This window comes from Oncorhynchus mykiss, chromosome 19, assembly GCF_057628025.1.
Source record: "Oncorhynchus mykiss isolate SJ-2025 chromosome 19, ASM5762802v1, whole genome shotgun sequence".
Taxonomy (NCBI): domain Eukaryota; kingdom Metazoa; phylum Chordata; class Actinopteri; order Salmoniformes; family Salmonidae; genus Oncorhynchus; species Oncorhynchus mykiss.
Genome location: NC_143040.1, coordinates 865,524 through 884,545, shown reverse-complemented (window position 1 = coordinate 884,545; position 19,022 = coordinate 865,524). Strand labels below are relative to the sequence as shown.

Sequence of the window (19,022 nt, the reverse complement as noted above, 5' to 3'; positions counted from 1 at the left end):
AAGGATATGAGACTAGATTATTGAGATTTACCCCTAGAAGGATATTAGACTAGATTATTGAGATGTACCCCTAGAAGGATATTAGACTAGATTATTGAGATTTACCCCTAGACTGATATTAGACCAGATTATTGAGATGTACCCCTAGAAGGATATCATACCAGATTATTGAGATGTACCCCTAGAAGGATATTAGACTACATTATTGAGATTTACCCCGAGAAGGATATTGAGATGTCATTACATGCGACCCAAAATGTCATTATATTCAAACAGTAATGAAAAAAAAGACAAATCTATATTCTACGAGTGTTACATAATATATTAGATTTAATAATAACAAGATAAGTACAAACCAGGAGAGGCTCTACAACAGTTTTAAAACATTGAAGTGGTCCCCGTTAGTCCCTCAGTCACTTTGACACTTCAGTGATGTGCCCAAAATAACACATTTAAATGTAAATATAGTTACAGCAGTTAATAATTAAAGAGGGAACTATAATCAAGTAAAAATATTTAAAAAATAAATAAACTGTACAATTGGTAAGTTTTTGTTTCTTTTAGTTATTTTCAGTATAAAAATTAGATGGATAAACTGTGTGCAAGTCATCATGAATTGATGTATGTGAGAGGTTAAATGTTAAATAATAGTAAGGGCCTAGCTTCCATCAAATCAGCTGTTTACCAGCGACAGACGACAGCTATTGTTTGGCAACTTGTTCTCAACTAGCCTGGTTAAATAAATAACGTGTTGGAGGTGTAATTGATCTTAAAACCTCTTAAAGCTAGGGGGCATAATTTTCAATTTTAGATAAATAGCGTGCCCAAATTCAACTTCCTGCTACTCATGCCAAGAATATAAGATATGCATATTATTCATCTATTTGCATAGAAAACAATCTGAAGTTTCTAAAACTGTTTGAATCATGTCTGTGAGTATAACAGAACTTATGTAGCAGGCAAAACCCAGAGGACTAACTATTCAGATTTTTAAATCTGACATGTTGGCTGGATTCACAACGAGTGTAGCTTTAATTGAGTAACAAGGCTACATGGGATTTCTGTATCTTTGACAGCTCTTTATTTAGGATCAAAATCTTATTTTCCAATGACAGCGGGTTAACTTGTTCAGGGGAAGAACGACAGATGTTTATCTTGTCAGCTCAGGGGACTCGATCTAGCAACCTATCGGTTATAACTCCAACGCTCTAACCACTAGGCTACCTGCCGCCTCGACACTCTAACCACTAGGCTACCTGCCGCCTCTATGCTCTGACCACTAGGCTACCTGCCGCCTCTATGCTCTAACCACTAGGCTACCTGCCTCCTCTACACTCTAACCACTAGGCTACCTGCCACCTCTACACTCTAACCACTAGGCTACCTACCTCCTCTACACTCTAACCACTAGATTACCTGCCTCCTCTAACCACTAGACTACCTGCCTCCTCTACACTCTAACCACTAGGCTACCTGCCTCCTCTACACTCTAACCACTAGGCTACCTGCCGCCTCGACGCTCTGACCACTAGGCTACCTGCCGCCTCTATGCTCTAACCACTAGGCTACCTGCCTCCTCTACACTCTAACCACTAGGCTACCTGCCACCTCTACATTCTAACCACTAGGCTACCTACCTCCTCTACACTCTAACCACTAGACTACCTGCCTCCTCTAACCACTAGACTACCTGCCTCCTCTACACTCTAACCACTAGGCTACCTGCCTCCTCTACACTCTAACCACTAGGCTACCTGCCACCTCTACACTCTAACCACTAGACTACCTACCTCCTCTACACTCTAACCACTAGACTACCTGCCTCCTCTAACCACTAGACTACCTGCCTCCTCTACACTCTAACCACTAGGCTACCTGCCTCCTCTACACTCTAACCACTAGGCTACCTGCCGCCTCGACACTCTAACCACTAGACTACCTGCCTCCTCTACGCTCTAACCACTAGACTACCTACCTCCTCTACACTCTAACCACTAGGCTAGCTGCCTCCTCTACGCTCTAACCACTAGACTACCTGCCTCCTCTACACTCTAACCACTAGGCTACCTGCCTCCTCTACGCTCTAACCACTAGGCTACCTGCCTCCTCTACACTCTAACCACTAGGCTACCTGCCTCCTCTACGCTCTAACCACTAGACTACCTGCCTCCTCTACACTCTAACCACTAGGCTACCTGCCTCCTCTACACTCTAACCACTAGGCTACCTGCCTCCTCTACACTCTAACCACTAGGCTACCTGCCTCCTCTACACTCTAACCACTAGGCTACCTGCCTCCCCTACACTCTAACCACTAGGCTACCTGCCTCCTCGACGCTCTAACCACTAGACTACCTGCCTCCTCTACACTCTAACCACTAGGCTACCTGCCTCCTCTACACTCTAACCACTAGGCTACCTGCCGCCTCGACGCTCTAACCACTAGACTACCTGCCTCCTCTACACTCTAACCACTAGGCTACCTACCTCCTCTACACTCTAACCACTAGGCTACCTGCCTCCTCTACACTCTAACCACTAGGCTACCTGTCTCCTCTACACTCTAACCACTAGGCTACCTGCCTCCTCTACACTCTAACCACTAGGCTACCTGCCGCCTCGACGCTCTAACCACTAGGCTACCTGCCGCCTCGACGCTCTAACCACTAGGCTACCTGCCGCCTCTACACTCTAACCACTAGGCTACCTGCCGCCTCGACGCTCTAACCACTAGACTACCTGCCTCCTCTACACTCTAACCACTAGGCTACCTGCCTCCTCGACGCTCTAACCACTAGGCTACCTGCCTCCTCTACACTCTAACCACTAGGCTACCTGCCTCCTCTACACTCTAACCACTAGGCTACCTGCCTCCTCTACACTCTAACCACTAGGCTACCTGCCTCCTCTACAGTCTAACCACTAGACTACCTACCTCCTCTACACTCTAACCACTAGGCTACCTGCCTCCCCTCCACTCTAACCACTAGGCTACCTGCCTCCCCTCCACTCTAACCACTAGGCTACCTGTCTCCCCTACACTCTAACCACTAGGCTACCTGTCTCCTCTACACTCTAACCACTAGGCTACCTGCCTCCTCTACACTCTAACCACTAGGCTACCTGTCTCCTCTACACTCTAACCACTAGTCTACCTGCCTCCTCTACACTCTAACCACTAGACTACCTGCCTCCTCTACACTCTAACCACTAGACTACCTACCTCCTCTACACTCTAACCACTAGGCTACCTACCTCCTCTACACTCTAACCACTAGGCTACCTGCCTCCTCTACACTCTAACCACTAGACTACCTGCCTCCTCTACACTATAACCACTAGGCTACCTGCCTCCTCTACACTCTAACCACTAGTCTACCTGCCACCTCATCCCAAATCGACAGCTCTAATGCAATTCCACCTACGACACCGTCAAAACAACCGCTATTCGGATGTCATATAGCAGTAGATCAGATGGAATCTAGCACAAGGTATATCCTTTACAAGTTGTCACGTTTTAGTATTGGTTTGTAAAAATACAAATCCGTAAAAAAAAAGATAATCCCTCGACTAATAATACTATGAATATCAACAAAACAACAATAAGCATTCTTAAAGGATTTCACCTTAAATCATACTTGACATCAAAAAGTACAATTAGCTGTGTTTTTGTTTGTGTATGAATATAGGGAAATGTACCTAAAATACATTTATAATTTTGCCAAATAACACGGTTAAAATGTGTTGTCACATGCTTAAGCAGGTAATTCATCTTAAAGCTAGAATCCTTAATTGAAACAATAACAAATTCACACCCCGCCTCTGCTTTTGGTAATAAAAATGTGACCACTCTCAAATTCATAGGGGTGGCAGGTAGCCTAGTGGTTTGAGTGTTGGACTAGTAACCGAAAAGGCAAGATCGAATGCCCGAGCTGCTCCACTACAAGGCAGTTAACCTACTGTTCCTAGGCCGTCATTTTAAATAAGAATTTGTTCTTAACTGACTTGCCACGTAAAATAAAATAGACAGAGCTATGGATGCCAGGACTGACCATCCATGATATCAGAATTATAGTTTTAATAATGTTTTAAAGCTGTACAGTGTTTGTTTGCATTGTTTAGAAACATTGGGGTAAAACAAGCTTATATTTTGGGTTCTGATGGGGTACGACAGTTGAGCTAAACTCATGAGGTTGTTATATTCTTCTAGAATCAATGGGTACATATAATGAATTTATAAGTAAAAAATGGGTGTAAAAAATGGGTGTAGCAACTAAGGATTCTAGCTTTAAGGCTGTATCTATGAAAGCTGGGAAACTGTTGATTGGTTAAATCAATGCCACAGCAGCTATGCCCCAGGCTATTAGCTAGCCTAGTAGCTAGCAGAGCCACAGCAGCTATGCCCCAGGCTATTAGCTAGCCAGCAGCTGTACCATTAACAGAGCCAAACTGAGAGGCAAGGCAGCCAGAGAGAAGGAAGTGGGTCGGGGAGCACTTCCTGATGTGGTTGATGACCCTGAAAAAGTAGGAAAAACAGAGATGTTGTTCAGTAAATTACAAAAGTGGATTGTCTTTTCATGTTTCTGTTCAAATGTTGACTTTGCTCGTATAGATGTGTACGGTGACAGTGAAACAGGGGCGGACAGGAACCAGAAATTGGCCCTGGCATTTTTTAATTTCATTTAATATTTTTGTACCCCGTTTTTGTGGTATCCAATTGTTTATAGCTACTATCTTGTCTCATCGCTAAAACTCCCGTACGTGCTCGGGAGAGACAAAGGTTGAAAGTCATGCGTCCTCCAATACACAACCCAACCAAGCCGCACTGCTTCTTATCACAGCGCGCATCCAACCCGGAAGCCAGCCGCACCAATGTGTCAGAGGAAACACCGTGCAACCTTGGTTAGCACGCACTGCCCCCGGCCCGCCACAGGAGTCGCTGGCCAACCCCTCCCTATCCCAGAGGCCAATTTTAGGCGTTGCCCCACGGAACTCCCAGTCGTGTTCGGTTACGACAGAGCCTGGGTTCGAACCCAGAGTGTCTAGTGGCACAACTGGCTCTGCAGTACAGCGCCCTTAACCACTGCGCCACCCAGTAGGCCTCGGCCCTGGCATTTTTAACATATTGGCAAAAAGATTTCCTAAATTATTAGCCAGAAAATTATAATTTTTACGCCCAGAAAAACACGTTAGACAGACCCACTGGACTGAAAATGGACCAGCCCATTGGCCATTTGCCCAAAATGCCAGATGGCCAGTCCGCACCTAGAGATGAATACTTACCATCACTGACGCTGCCTGGTATAATGTTCAGGGAGGTAGAACTGCTGGTGAGAATTGCCTGTGCGTTGCTTGAGCTGGGAACCGAAGACTGCTTGTCGAACACGAGGGTCATGTCGGTCACTACAGATCCACTCCTACTCAGGAGAAGGAGAGAAAATGGACCACCCTCAGAAATCATTATCATCATCATCAGCATCGTCAAAGTTTTCAAGTTTTAATGTCATGTGCACAAGTCCAGTGAAATGCAGTTTCTTGCAAGCTTTAAACCCAACGATGCAGTAATTAACATCAATGTATTAGTACAAATAACAGAAGGTAGAACAGAAACCTAGTCAATCAGTAATGAGAATTCATACCCTTACCTGAATGAGTTGACAATGGAACGACGGAAGCCTGGGGTCTTAGCAAAAGCCTTGTTCACCTGCGTTGAAAGATAGGATGATCAACGGTTCAATGAAAACAGGGTCCTTAATAGAAGCTTTGGTTTCATTCTTTCATAGTAAATGGACCTCTCAATAGTACCCTTTTTGACTTGGCATGTACAGATAACTGATGATAGGGTTTTACAGGAGGCATGTACAGGCTCACTGATGTTAAGTTAAGTTAGGGTTTTACAGGAGCCATGTACAGGATAACTGATTATAGGGTTTTACAGGAGCCATGTACAAGATAACTGATGATAGGGATTTACAGGAGGCATGTACAGGATAACTGATGATAGGGTTTTACAGGAGGCATGTACAGGATAACTGATGATAGGGTTTTACAGGAGGCATGTACAGGCTCACTGAAGATGAGGTTTTACAGGAGGCATGTACAGGATAACTGATGATAGGGTTTTACAGGAGCCATGTACAAGCTCACTGATGATAGGGTTTTACAGGAGGCATGTACGGGATAACTGAAGATAGGGTTTTACAGGAGGCATGTACAGGATAACTGAATATAGAGTTTTACAGGAGGCATGTACAGGTCTAAAAGGGACACTTACATTGTATTGAACCTTTATTTAACTGGGTAAGTCAGCTAAGAACAAATTCTTATTTACAATGACGGTTTAACCCCCCCCCCTGGCCAAACCCTAACCAGGATGACGCTGGGCCAATTGTGCACCACCCTATGGGTCTCCCAATCACGACCTGTTGTGATACATCCAGGATTTGAACCAGGGTCTGTAGTGATGCCTCTAACACTGAGACGCAGTGCCTTAGACCACTGTGATACAGCCTGTAATCGAACCAGGGTCTGTAGTGATGCCTCTAACACTGAGATGCAGTGCCTTAGACCACTGTGATACAGCCTGTAATCGAACCAGGGTCTGTAGTGATGCCTCTAACACTGAGACGCAGTGCCTTAGACCACTGTGATACAGCCTGTAATCGAACCAGGGTCTGTAGTGATGCCTCTAACACTGAGATGCAGTGCCCTAGACCGCTGCCCTACGATTTTCCCCCCAAAATGTTTTGTCATACAAAAGCAAAACCCGTGTCAAACAGCTTTCCTCCCAATTAAGTTTCTGTGTGAGAATTGCCAGAACAATCTGAGCTACTAGAAATATTTTCCTACCTACGCTAGCGTGGAATCGCCCGATACTTACCTCAGAGGTCACTTTGTCAGCCAGAGTCTTGAACCCTGAAGAGGAAGTGTTGGAAAGATCTGAGGTGAACGTCTGGTTGAGACTGAACTGAAGACTCATTGTTCCTTCACTAGAAGATGGAGGGTCAGGTGATGCGACAGCAGAGGAAGTGGTTGCTGCCGAAGCTGCGGTGGTGACAGCTGCTACTGGAGTGGTGGTGGTACCAGCTGCTACAGGAGTGGTGGTGGTACCAGCTGCTGCAGGAGTGGTGGTGGTGGTACCAGCTGCTGCAAGAGTGGTGGTGGTGGTACCAGCTGCTACAGGAGTGGTGGTGGTACCAGCTGCTGCAAGAGTGGTGGTGGTGGTACCAGCTGCTACAGGAGTGGTGGTGGTACCAGCTGCTGAAGGAGTGGTGGTGGTGGTACCAGCAGCTGCAAGAGTGGTGGTGGTGGTACCAGCTGCTACAGGAGTGGTGGTGGTACCAGCTGCTGCAAGAGTGGTGGTGGTGGTACCAGCTGCTACAGGAGTGGTGGTGGTACCAGCTGCTGCAGGAGTGGTGGTGGTGGTACCAGCTGCTGCAGGAGTGGTGGTGGTACCAGCTGCTGCAGGAGTGGTGGTGGTACCAGCTGCTGCAAGAGTGGTGGTGGTGGTACCAGCTGCTGCAGGAGTGGTGGTCGTACCAGCTGCTGAAGGAGTGGTGGTGGTACCAGCTGCTGCAGGAGTGGTGGTGGTACCAGCTGCTGCAAGAGTGGTGGTGGTGGTACCAGCTGCTGCAGAAGTGGTGGTGGTACCAGCTGCTGCAAGAGTGGTGGTGGTGGTACCAGCTGCTGCAGAAGTGGTGGTGGTACCAGCTGCTGCAGGAGTGGTGGTGGTACCAGCTGCTGCAAGAGTGGTGGTGGTGGTACCAGCTGCTGCAGGAGTGGTGGTGGTACCAGCTACTGAAGGAGTGGTGGTGGTAACAGCTGCTGCAGGAGTGGTGGTGGTACCAGCTGCTGCAAGAGTGGTGGTGGTGGTACCAGCTGCTACAGGAGTGGTGGTGGTACCAGCTGCTGCAGGAGTGGTGGTGGTACCAGCTGCTGAAGGAGTGGTGGTGGTACCAGCTGCTGAAGGAGTGGTGGTGGTGGTACCAGCTGCTGCAAGAGTGGTGGTGGTGGTACCAGCTGCTGCAGGAGTGGTGGTGGTACCAGCTGCTGCAAGAGTGGTGGTGGTGGTACCAGCTGCTGCAAGAGTGGTGGTGGTGGTACCAGCTGCTACAGGAGTGGTGGTGGTACCAGCTGCTGCAGGAGTTGTGGTAGTGACAGCTGCTGCAAGAGTGGTGGTGGTGGTACCAGCTGCTGCAGGAGTGGTGGTGGTACCAGCTGCTGCAAGAGTGGTGGTGGTGGTACCAGCTGCTGCAGGAGTGGTGGTGGTACCAGCTGCTGGAGGAGTGGTGGTAGTGACAGCTGCTGCAGGAGTGGTGGTGGTACCAGCTGCTGCAGGAGTGGTGGTGGTACCAGCTGCTGCAAGAGTGGTGGTGGTGGTACCAGCTGCTGCAGGAGTGGTGGTAGTGACAGCTGCTGCAGGAGTGGTGGTGGTACCAGCTGCTGCAGGAGTGGTGGTGGTACCAGCTGCTGCAGGAGTGGTGGTGGTGACAGCTGCTGGAGGAGTGGTGGTGGTGACAGCTGCTGCAGGAGTGGTGGTGGTACCAGCTGCTGCAAGAGTGGTGGTGGTGGTACCAGCTGCTGCAGGAGTGGTGGTAGTGACAGCTGCTGCAGGAGTGGTGGTGGTACCAGCTGCTGCAGGAGTGGTGGTGGTACCAGCTGCTGCAGGATTGGTGGTGGTGACAGCTGCTGTCTGAGTGGTGGTGGTGACAGCTGCTGCAGGAGTGGTGGTGGTGACAGCTGATGCAGGAGTGGTGGTGGTGACAGCTGCTGCAGGAGTGGTGGTGGTGACAGCTGCTGCAGGAGTGGTGGTGGTGACAGCTGATGCAGGAGTGGTGGTGGTGACAGCTGCTGCAGGAGTGGTGGTGGTGACAGCTGCTACTGGAGTGGTGGTGGTGACAGCTGCTGCAGGAGTGGTGGTGGTGACAGCTGCTACTGGAGTGGTGGTGGTGACAGCTGCTGCAGGAGTGGTGGTGGTGACAGCTGCTGCAGGAGTGGTGGTGGTGACAGCTGCTGCAGGAGTGGTGGTGGTGACAGCTGCTGCAGGAGTGGTGGTGGTGACAGCTGCTACTGGAGTGGTGGTGGTGACAGCTGCTGGAGGAGTGGTGATAGTAACAGCAGCTGCAGGAGTGGTGGTGGTGACAGCTGCTACTGGAGTGGTGGTGGTGACAGCTGCTGGAGGAGTGGTGGTGGTGACAGCTGCTGCAGGAGTGGTGGTGGTACCAGCTGCTGGAGGAGTGGTGGTGGTGACAGCTGCTGCAGGAGTGGTGGTGGTACCAGCTGCTGGAGGAGTGGTGGTGGTGACAGCTGCTGGAGGAGTGGTGGTGATACCAGCTGCTGGAGGAGTGGTGGTGGTGACAGCTGCTGGAGGAGTGGTGGTAGTGACAGCTGCTGCAGGAGTGGTGGTGGTGACAGCTGCTACTGGAGTGGTGGTGGTGATAGCTGCTGGAGGAGTGGTGGTGGTGACAGCTGCTGCAGGAGTGGTGGTGGTACCAGCTGCTGGAGGAGTGGTGGTGGTGACAGCTGCTGCAGGAGTGGTGGTGGTACCAGCTGCTGGAGGAGTGGTGGTGGTGACAGCTGCTGCAGGAGTGGTGGTGGTACCAGCTGCTGCAGGGGCGGTGGTGGTGACAGCTGCTGCAGGAGCGGTGGTGGTGACAGCTGCTGCAGGAGTGGTGGTGGTGACAGCTGCTACTGGAGTGGTGGTGGTACCAGCTGCTGCAGGAGCGGTGGTGGTGACAGCTGCTGCAGGAGCGGTGGTGGTGACAGCTGCTGCAGGAGTAGTGGTGGTGGTGCCAGCTGCTGCAGGTGCGGTGGTGGTGACAGCTGCTGCAGGGGTGGTGGTGGTGACAGCTGCTGCAGGGGTGGTGGTAGTGACAGGTGCTGCAGGGGCGGTGGTGGTGACAGCTGCTGCAGGGGTGGTGGTGGTGACAGCTGCTGCAGGGGTGGTGGTAGTGACAGCTGTTGCAAGAGAGGTGGTGGTACCAGCTGCTACAGGGGCTAAACTCAAACACAGTGTATTACCTGCTAGCAGGAGGAGAATCATCAGAGGCTTCATATCCATGTCCTTTTAGGTCTCTGTTGAGGTAAACCACACAACATCAATCATACATGAACTCCGTTAGATCTTTCATTAACCAGTGTTGAAGGATGATGTCATTGACCAAGATTAATTAGATATTAGTCCATATTCCAAAATCATATGATGTTCATTGATATTCAAACAGCAGTCCTATAATACCTTCAGTTGTATTAACAGTGTCCCCTATGTGTTTACCAGTAGATGTCTTATCAGCCTGCTTCCAATGTCTTCAGCCCTCTGCTCTGCTTTCACTGTAGATTACTGTATTATTATCATTATTATTATTATCATTAATATTATTATTATCATTGTTATTATCATTATCATCATTATTATTATCATTATTATCATTATTATTATCATTGTTATTGTCATTGTTATTATCATTATCATCATTATTATTATCATTATGATCATGATCAGTGTTATCATTATTATTATTATTATCATTGTTATTATTGTTATTTTATTAAAACCATTATCATTATTATTACCAATATTGTTATCATTAACATCACTACAATTATCGTCGTTATTATTATTATCCTTATCGTTATCATTATCATCATTGCTATTATCATTATTATTATTATTATTTGCATCATTATTATTACCATCATGATCATGATCATTATTATCATTGTTATTATTGTTATTTTCATTATCGCCAGTATCATTGTTATTATTATTATCATCATTATTATTATTATTATTATTATTATTACTGTTATTATTATTATTGTTATTATTATTATCATTATTATTATTATCATCATTATTATTATTATTATCATCATTATCATTGTTGTTATCATTGTTATTATTATTATTAAAAAAGCAGTCCTATAATACCTTCAGTTGTATTAACAGTGTCCCCCATGTGTTTACCAGTAGATGTCTTATCAGCCTGCTTCCAATGTCTTCAGCCCTCTGCTCTGCTTTCACTGTAGATTACTGTATTGCTGTACATTACTGTATAATTATAATTATGTATAAATATTATTGTTATTATCATTATCACATTATCATTATTATAATTATTATCATGATCATTGTTATTATTGTTATTGTCATTATCGCATTATTGTTATTATCATTGTCATTATTATTATTATCATTATCATTGTTATTATTGTTATTATCATTGTCGCTGTATCATTATTATCATTATTATTATTATTGTGATTATCATTATCATTGTTATGATCATTATAGCATTATCACTGTATCATTATTATCATTATTATTATTATTATTATCATTGTTATTATGATTATTATCATTATCAACATGATACTTTTTATTACCATTATTGTTATCGTTATTGCAATAATTATCGTTATCGTCGTTGTTAGTATCATTATTATTATCACCATTCATATCATTAACATCATTATTATTATCATCATTATTATGCTAATAATTATTATTATTATTACTATCATTATTATTATCATTATTATTATTGTCATCATTATTATTATTATCATTATTAATATCATGATTATTATCTTTATTATCATTACCATCATTAACATTATTGTCATTATCCTCATTATATATATATATATAAAAAAAATATATATTATTCTTATTATCATTATTATTATAATAATTTATTTAACCTTATAAAAGTATAGTACACTACTTAGGCACCCTATTCCCTATATACAGTATAGTGTTCTACTTAGGCACCCTATTCCCTATATACAGTATAGTGTTCTACTTAGGCACCCTATTCCCTATATACAGTATAGTGCACTACTTAGGCACCCTATTCCCCATATACAGTATTGTGCACTACATCGGCACCCTATTCCCTATATACAGTATAGTGCACTACTTAGGCACCCTATTCCCTATATACAGTATAGTGTTCTACTTAGGCACCCTATTCCCTATATACAGTATAGTGTTCTACTTAGGCACCCTATTCCCTATATACAGTATTGTGCACTACATCGGCACCCTATTCCCTATATACAGTATAGTGCACTACTTAGGCACCCTATTCCCTATATACAGTATAGTGTTCTACTTAGGCACCCTATTCCCTATATACAGTATAGTGTTCTACTTAGGCACCCTATTCCCTATATACAGTATAGTGCACTACTTAGGCACCCTATTCCCCATATACAGTATTGTGCACTACATCGGCACCCTATTCCCTATATACAGTATAGTGCACTACTTAGGCACCCTATTCCCTATATACAGTATAGTGTTCTACTTAGGCACCCTATTCCCTATATACAGTATAGTGCACTACTTAGGCACCCTATTCCCCATATACAGTATAGTGTTCTACTTAGGCACCCTATTCCCTATATACAGTATAGTGTTCTACTTAGGCACCCTATTCCCTATATACAGTATAGTACACTACATCGGCACCCTATTCCCTATATACAGTATAGTGCACTACTTAGGCACCCTATTCCCTATATACAGTATAGTGCACTACATCGGCACCCTATTCCCTATATACAGGGGCGGCAGGGTAGCCTAGTGGTTAGAGCGTTGGACTAGTAACCGGAAGGTTGTGAGTTCAAACCCCCGAGCTGTCGTTCTGCCCCTGAACAGGCAGTTAACCCACTGTTCCCAGGCCGTCATTGAAAATAAGAATTTGTTCTTAACTGACTTGCCTGGTTAAATAAAGGTAAAAAAAAAATAAAAAAAATATACAGTATAGTGCACTACTTAGGCACCCTATTCCCTATATACAGTATAGTGCACTACTTAGGCACCCTATTCCCTATATACAGTATAGTGCACTACTTAGGCACCCTATTCCCTATATACAGTACAGTGCACTACTTAGGCACCCTATTCCCTATATACAGTATAGTGCACTACTTAGGCACCCTATTCCCTATATACAGTATAGTGCACTACTTAGGCACCCTATTCCCTATATACAGTACAGTGCACTACTTAGGCACCCTATTCCCTATATACAGTATAGTGCACTACTTAGGCACCCTATTCCCTATATACAGTATAGTGCACTACTTAGGCACCCTATTCCCTATATACAGTATAGTACACTACTTAGGCACCCTATTCCCTATATACAGTACAGTGCACTACTTAGGCACCCTATTCCCTATATACAGTATAGTGCACTACTTAGGCACCCTATTCCCTATATACAGTATAGTGCACTACTTAGGCACCCTATTCCCTATATACAGTATAGTGCACTACTTAGGCACCCTATTCCCTATATACAGTATAGTACACTACTTAGGCACCCTATTCCCTATATACAGTATAGTACACTACTTAGGCACCCTATTCCCTATATACAGTATAGTACACTACTTAGGCACCCTATTCCCTATATACAGTATAGTGCACTACTTAGGCACCCTATTCCCTATATACAGTATAGTACACTACTTAGGCACCCTATTCCCTATATACAGTATAGTGCACTACTTAGGCACCCTATTCCCTATATACAGTATAGTGCACTACTTAGGCACCCTATTCCCTATATACAGTATAGTGCACTACTTAGGCACCCTATTCCCTATATACAGTATAGTGCACTGCTTAGACACCCTATTCCCTATATACAGTTTATTTTAATGTAACCTTTATTTAATATATAAAGTAATTAAAAGTAATTGATTCAGTGTGGTAGTTATCCTAAAGTCATTGATTCAGTGTGGTAGTTATCTTAAAGTAATTGATTCAGTGTGGTAGTTATCCTAAAGTCATTGACACTACATCGGCACCCTATTCCCTATATACAGTATAGTACACTACTTAGCACCCTATTCCCTATATACAGTATAGTGCACTACTTAGGCACCCTATTCCCTATATACAGTATAGTACACTACTTAGGCACCCTATTCCCTATATACAGTATAGTACACTACTTAGCACCCTATTCCCTATATACAGTATAGTACACTACTTAGCACCCTATCCCCTATATACAGTATAGTGCACTACTTAGGCACCCTATTCCCTATATACAGTATAGTGCACTACTTAGGCACCCTATTCCCTATATACAGTATAGTACACTACTTAGGCACCCTATTCCCTATATACAGTATAGTACACTACTTAGGCACCCTATTCCCTATATACAGTATAGTACACTACATCGGCACCCTATTCCCTATATACAGTATAGTGCACTACTTAGGCACCCTATTCCCTATATACAGTATAGTACACTACTTAGGCACCCTATTCCCTATATACAGTTTATTTTAATGTAACCTTTATTTAACTAGGCAAGTCAGTTAAGAATAAATTATTATTTACAACGACGGCCTACACCGGCCAAACCGGGACAACCCTGGGCCTTGTTCGCCGCCCTATGGGACTCCCAATCACGGCCGGTTGTCATACAGCCTGGATTCGAATCAGGGTGTCTGTAGTGACGCCTCAAGCTGCTGAGACGTAGTGCCTTAGACCGCCGCGTCACTCGGGAGCCAGGAAGAGAAAATAAGTGTTGCTAAGGTTACCAGTAATCAAGTATATATATATATATTTTTTTACAACATTATCAAACTACCAAAGACTGACTGGACGTTCCCAAAAAGTTATCCCCCTTTCTAGCCTTGTAATTACCAGACTAGGCAACAGTTCTTGTCAGCTTGTGAAGGACGACCCATCCTCTGAAGGTGTAGAGAAGGCCTTTAAATCTGTAAATCCTAACCAGCCTCAAAACTCATTGATTCAGTGTGGTAGTTATCTTAAAGTAATTGATTCAGTGTGGTAGTTATCCTAAAGTCATTGATTCAGTGTGGTAGTTATCTTAAAGTAATTGATTCAGTGTGGTAGTTATCTTAATTAAAGTCATTTATTCAGTGTGGTACTTATCTAAAAGTCATTGATTCAGTGTGATAGATATCTTAAAGTCATTGATTCAGTGTGGTAGTTATATTAAAGTCATTTATTCAGTGTGGTAGTTATCTTAAAGTCATTGATTCAGTGTGGTAATTATCTTAAAGTCATTTATTCAGTGTGGTAATTATCTTAAAGTCATTTATTTGTGTGGTAATTATCTTAAAGTCATTTATTCAGTGTGGTAATTATCTTAAAGCCATTTATTCAGTGTGGTAATTATCTTAAAGTAATTTATTCAGTGTGGTAGTTATCTTAAAGTCATTGATTCAGTGTGGTAGTTATCTTAAAGTCATTGATTCAGTGTGGTAGTTATCTTAAAGTCATTGATTCAGTGTGGTAGTTATCTTAAAGTAATTGATTCAGTGTGGTAGTTATCTTAAAGTCATTTATTCATGTGGTAATTATCTTAAAGTAATTTATTCAGTGTGGTAATTATCTTAAAGTCATTTATTCAGTGTGGTAATTATCTTAAAGTCATTTATTCAGTGTGGTAGTTATCTTAAAGTCATTTATGTGTGTGGTAATTATCTTAAAGTCATTGATTCAGTGTGGTAGTTATCTTAAAGTCATTGATTCAGTGGGGTAGTTATCTTAACACTGTTAAGTGGAAGTGAGTCCAACCTGTTTCTTTCTCCCCTCCTTACCACACCTCCCTTTCATCTCATCTCTCTATATCTCTCTCACCATCTCTCTCTCTCTCTCTCTCTCTCTCTCTCTCTCTCTCTATCCCTCTCTCTCTCTCTCTCTCTCTCTCTCTCTCTAAATTGTGAATCAGATTGGCCTTGGTGAAGCTACATCAACAATTCTGCACCTCTATAAAAATATCCCGTCAAGCAATCCCTACACTAATGGGATTATACCTATAGCATCCCGTTAATAACAGATGGCAACAGTTAGCCTACATCTATGGGTTTACACCTATAGTGTCCCATTAAAAACAGATGGCAACAGTTAGCCTACATCTATGGGTTTACACCTATAGCATCCCGTTAATAACAGATGGCAACAGTTAGCCTACATCTATGGGTTTACACCTATAGCATCCCGTTAATAACAGATGGCAACAGTTAGCCTACATCTATGGGTTTACACCTATAGCATCCCGTTAATAACAGATGGCAACAGTTAGCCTACATCTATGGGTTTACACCTATAGCATCCCGTTAATAACAGATGGCAACAGTTAGCCTACATCTATGGGTTTACACCTATAGCATCCCGTTAATAACAGATGGCAACAGTTAACCTACATCTATGGGTTTACACCTATAGCATCCCGTTAATAACAGATGGCAACAGTTAGCCTACATCTATGGGTTTACACCTATAGCATCCCGTTAATAACAGATGGCAACAGTTAACCTACATCTATGGGTTTACACCTATAGCATCCCGTTAATAACAGATGGCAACAGTTAACCTACATCTACGGGTTTACACCTATAGCATCCCGTTAATAACAGATGGCAACAGTTATCCTACATCTATGGGTTTACACCTATAGCATCCCGTTAATAACAGATTTCAACAGTTACCCTACATCTATGGGTTTACACCTATAGCATCCCGTTAATAACAGACGGAGCTTTCAGTTGCATAGGTAGGTCTAAGACGACTAATGTCTTGAAATAGGAAGAAAACTGTATATACAATTTGAACAAGCAATCATGACAATCAAATTCACCGAAGCTGCTTCCTACCTGAGAATATCAGAGACGTTGTGTCTGCTAGGACCTGTAGACCTCTCAGATGAGAGAATATGCACAAATAACTTCTCCTCTCTTTCTGAGAACTAAAGATGATCAACTCCTGGGCAGAGGGGGTTTTGTACGATGGCGGAAAACTAGACTTGTAATTTTTTCTAACTTGCTGGACTCGTTTTTCACCTGCCATTCACGAGCGTCAATCATGCTTTTCAAAAAAATTTATCCACCTACAAGACCTGCCAAACGACTAACCAAAGTCAAAAAGTGACTCTTAGACTACCTTAACCACACCCTCAGTGTTATGATGTTTGTTCAAACCCAGCTGAAAACAAACAACGAATACAAAGTGAGGGATCAATCACATTTATTCATAAAGCCCTTCTTACATCAGCTGAAGTCACAAAGTGCTGTACAGAAATCCAGACCTAAAACCCCCAAACAGCAAACAATGCAGGTGTAGAAGCACGGTGGCTAGGAAAAACCTCCCTAGAAAGGCAGGAACCTAGGAAGAAACCTAGAGAGGAACCAGGCTATGATGGGTGGGGCCAGTCCTCTTCTGGCTGTGCCTGGTGGAGATTAGAAACCTAGAGAGGAACCAGGCTCTGAGGGGTGGGCCAGTCCTCTTCTGGCTGTGCCTGGTGGAGATTAGAAACCTAGAGAGGAACCAGGCTCTGAGGGGTGGGCCAGTCCTCTTCTGGCTGTGCCTGGTGGAGATTAGAAACCTAGAGAGGAACCAGGCTCTGAGGGGTGGGCCAGTCCTCTTCTGGCTGTACTGGGTAGACCAGAGGAACCAGGCTCTGAGGGGTGGGCCAGTCCTCTTCTAGCTGTACTGGGTAGACCAGAGGAACCAGGCTCTGAGGGGTGGGCCAGTCCTCTTCTGGCTGTACTGGGTAGACCAGAGGAACCAGGCTCTGAGGGGTGGGCCAGTCCTCTTCTGGCTGCACTGGGTAGACCAGAGGAACCAGGCTCTGAGGGGTGGGCCAGTCCTCTTCTGGCTGCACTGGGTAGACCAGAGGAACCAGGCTCTGAGGGTTGGGCCAGTCCTCTTCTGGCTGTACTGGGTAGACCAGATGAACTAGGCTCTGAGGGGTGGGCCAGTCCTCTTCTTGCTGTACTGGGTAGACCAGAGGAACCAGGCTCTGAGGGGTGGGCCAGTCCTCTTCTGGCTGTACTGGGTAGACCAGAGGAACCAGGCTCTGAGGGGTGGGCCAGTCCTCTTCTGGCTGTACCAGATTGAGATTTAAGAGTAGGCTACATGTGGCCCTTAAGGTCCTGTGAACAGGTCAGGGTTCAATACCCCAGATCAGACAGACTGGCCTTAACTCCCTGGCTATGCAACATAGATACTGGGCTCTGAGACAGGGGGGTTCAGGGCACCATCTAAAGTTACCTCCGGACAGGGCCAAACAGGCAGGATGCCCACAGCCCCAACACCACTAGAGGGATCAACAGACCACTCACCATCTTACTACCCTGAGACAAGGCTGAGTATAGCCCACATCAGGTCCTAATGGTCTGGTACTCAGGGCTCTATTGTCCCTTCTTCATGTCCTAATGTCCTGGTACTCAGGGCTCTATTGTCCCTTCTTCATGTCCTAATGACCTGGTACCCAACTCATTAACGACCGTCATGTCCTAATGACCTGGTACCCAGGGCTCTATTGTCCCTCCATCAGGTCCTAATGGTCTGGTACTCAGGGCTCTATTGTCCCTCCATCAGGTTCTAATGTCCTGGTACTCAGGGCTCTATTGTCCCTCCATCGGGTCCTAATGTCCTGGTACCCAGGGCTCTATTGTCCCTTCTTCATGTCCTAATGTCCTGGTACCCAGGGCTCTATTGTCCCTTCTTCATGTCCTAATGACCTGGTACTCAGGGCTCTATTGTCCCTTCTTCATGTCCTAATGTCCTGGTACCCAGGGCTCTATTGTCCCTCCATCAGGTCCTAATGTCCTGGTACCCAGGGCTCTATTGTCCCTCCATCAGGTCCTAATGTCCTGGTACCCAGGGCTCTATTGTCCCTTCTTCATGTCCTAATGTCCTGGTACCCAGGGCTCTATTGTCCCTCCATCAGGTCCTAATGTCCTGGTACCCAGGGCTCTATTGTCCCTGTAACCATTCTGATATCAATGTGAATGCGTTATGAAAATCACATCAAACTCGGATCATCAAAACAATATCGTGCTTTTGTTAGGCAAACATTTTTGAAGACGCAGGTTGAAACTGAGTGCGAAACATGGTCCTCGTGGACGTTGTTTCAATGCCGAACAACGGAATGGACAAAGCTTTCTCAGGTGATGATTAGTTCAAGGCCTTTCAGACGTTCTCTACACTGTCAGATAGAGCAGCATGATTATAGTTC

At 44.6% G+C, this 19,022-nt stretch overlaps 1 protein-coding gene across 4 annotated transcripts; it reads right to left on the bottom strand.

Annotated features, from left to right (window-relative positions):
• Nucleotides 1–304: 304 nt before the first annotated feature.
• Nucleotides 305–16,794, bottom strand: LOC149974619 (uncharacterized). Of its 4 annotated transcripts, none has more exons than XM_090209749.1 (7): nt 16,657–16,794; nt 6,881–10,074; nt 5,646–5,704; nt 5,284–5,417; nt 2,505–4,516; nt 2,420–2,458; nt 305–1,224 (listed from the first exon to the last, which is right to left on the bottom strand). In XM_090209749.1, exons 2-5 carry the CDS (start codon nt 10,058–10,060, stop codon nt 4,413–4,415), a joined length of 3,477 nt encoding a protein of 1,158 aa, XP_090065875.1. In that variant the 5' UTR covers nt 10,061–10,074; nt 16,657–16,794; the 3' UTR covers nt 305–1,224; nt 2,420–2,458; nt 2,505–4,412. The 4 variants fall into 4 exon arrangements, with proteins under 4 accessions (XP_090065875.1, XP_090065876.1, XP_090065877.1 ...); XM_090209750.1 differs by having other exon boundaries at nt 2,420–4,516; nt 6,881–9,933; nt 10,021–10,074; XM_090209751.1 differs by having other exon boundaries at nt 2,420–4,516; nt 6,881–9,825; nt 10,021–10,074.
• Between the last annotated feature and the right edge of the window lie 2,228 nt (nt 16,795–19,022).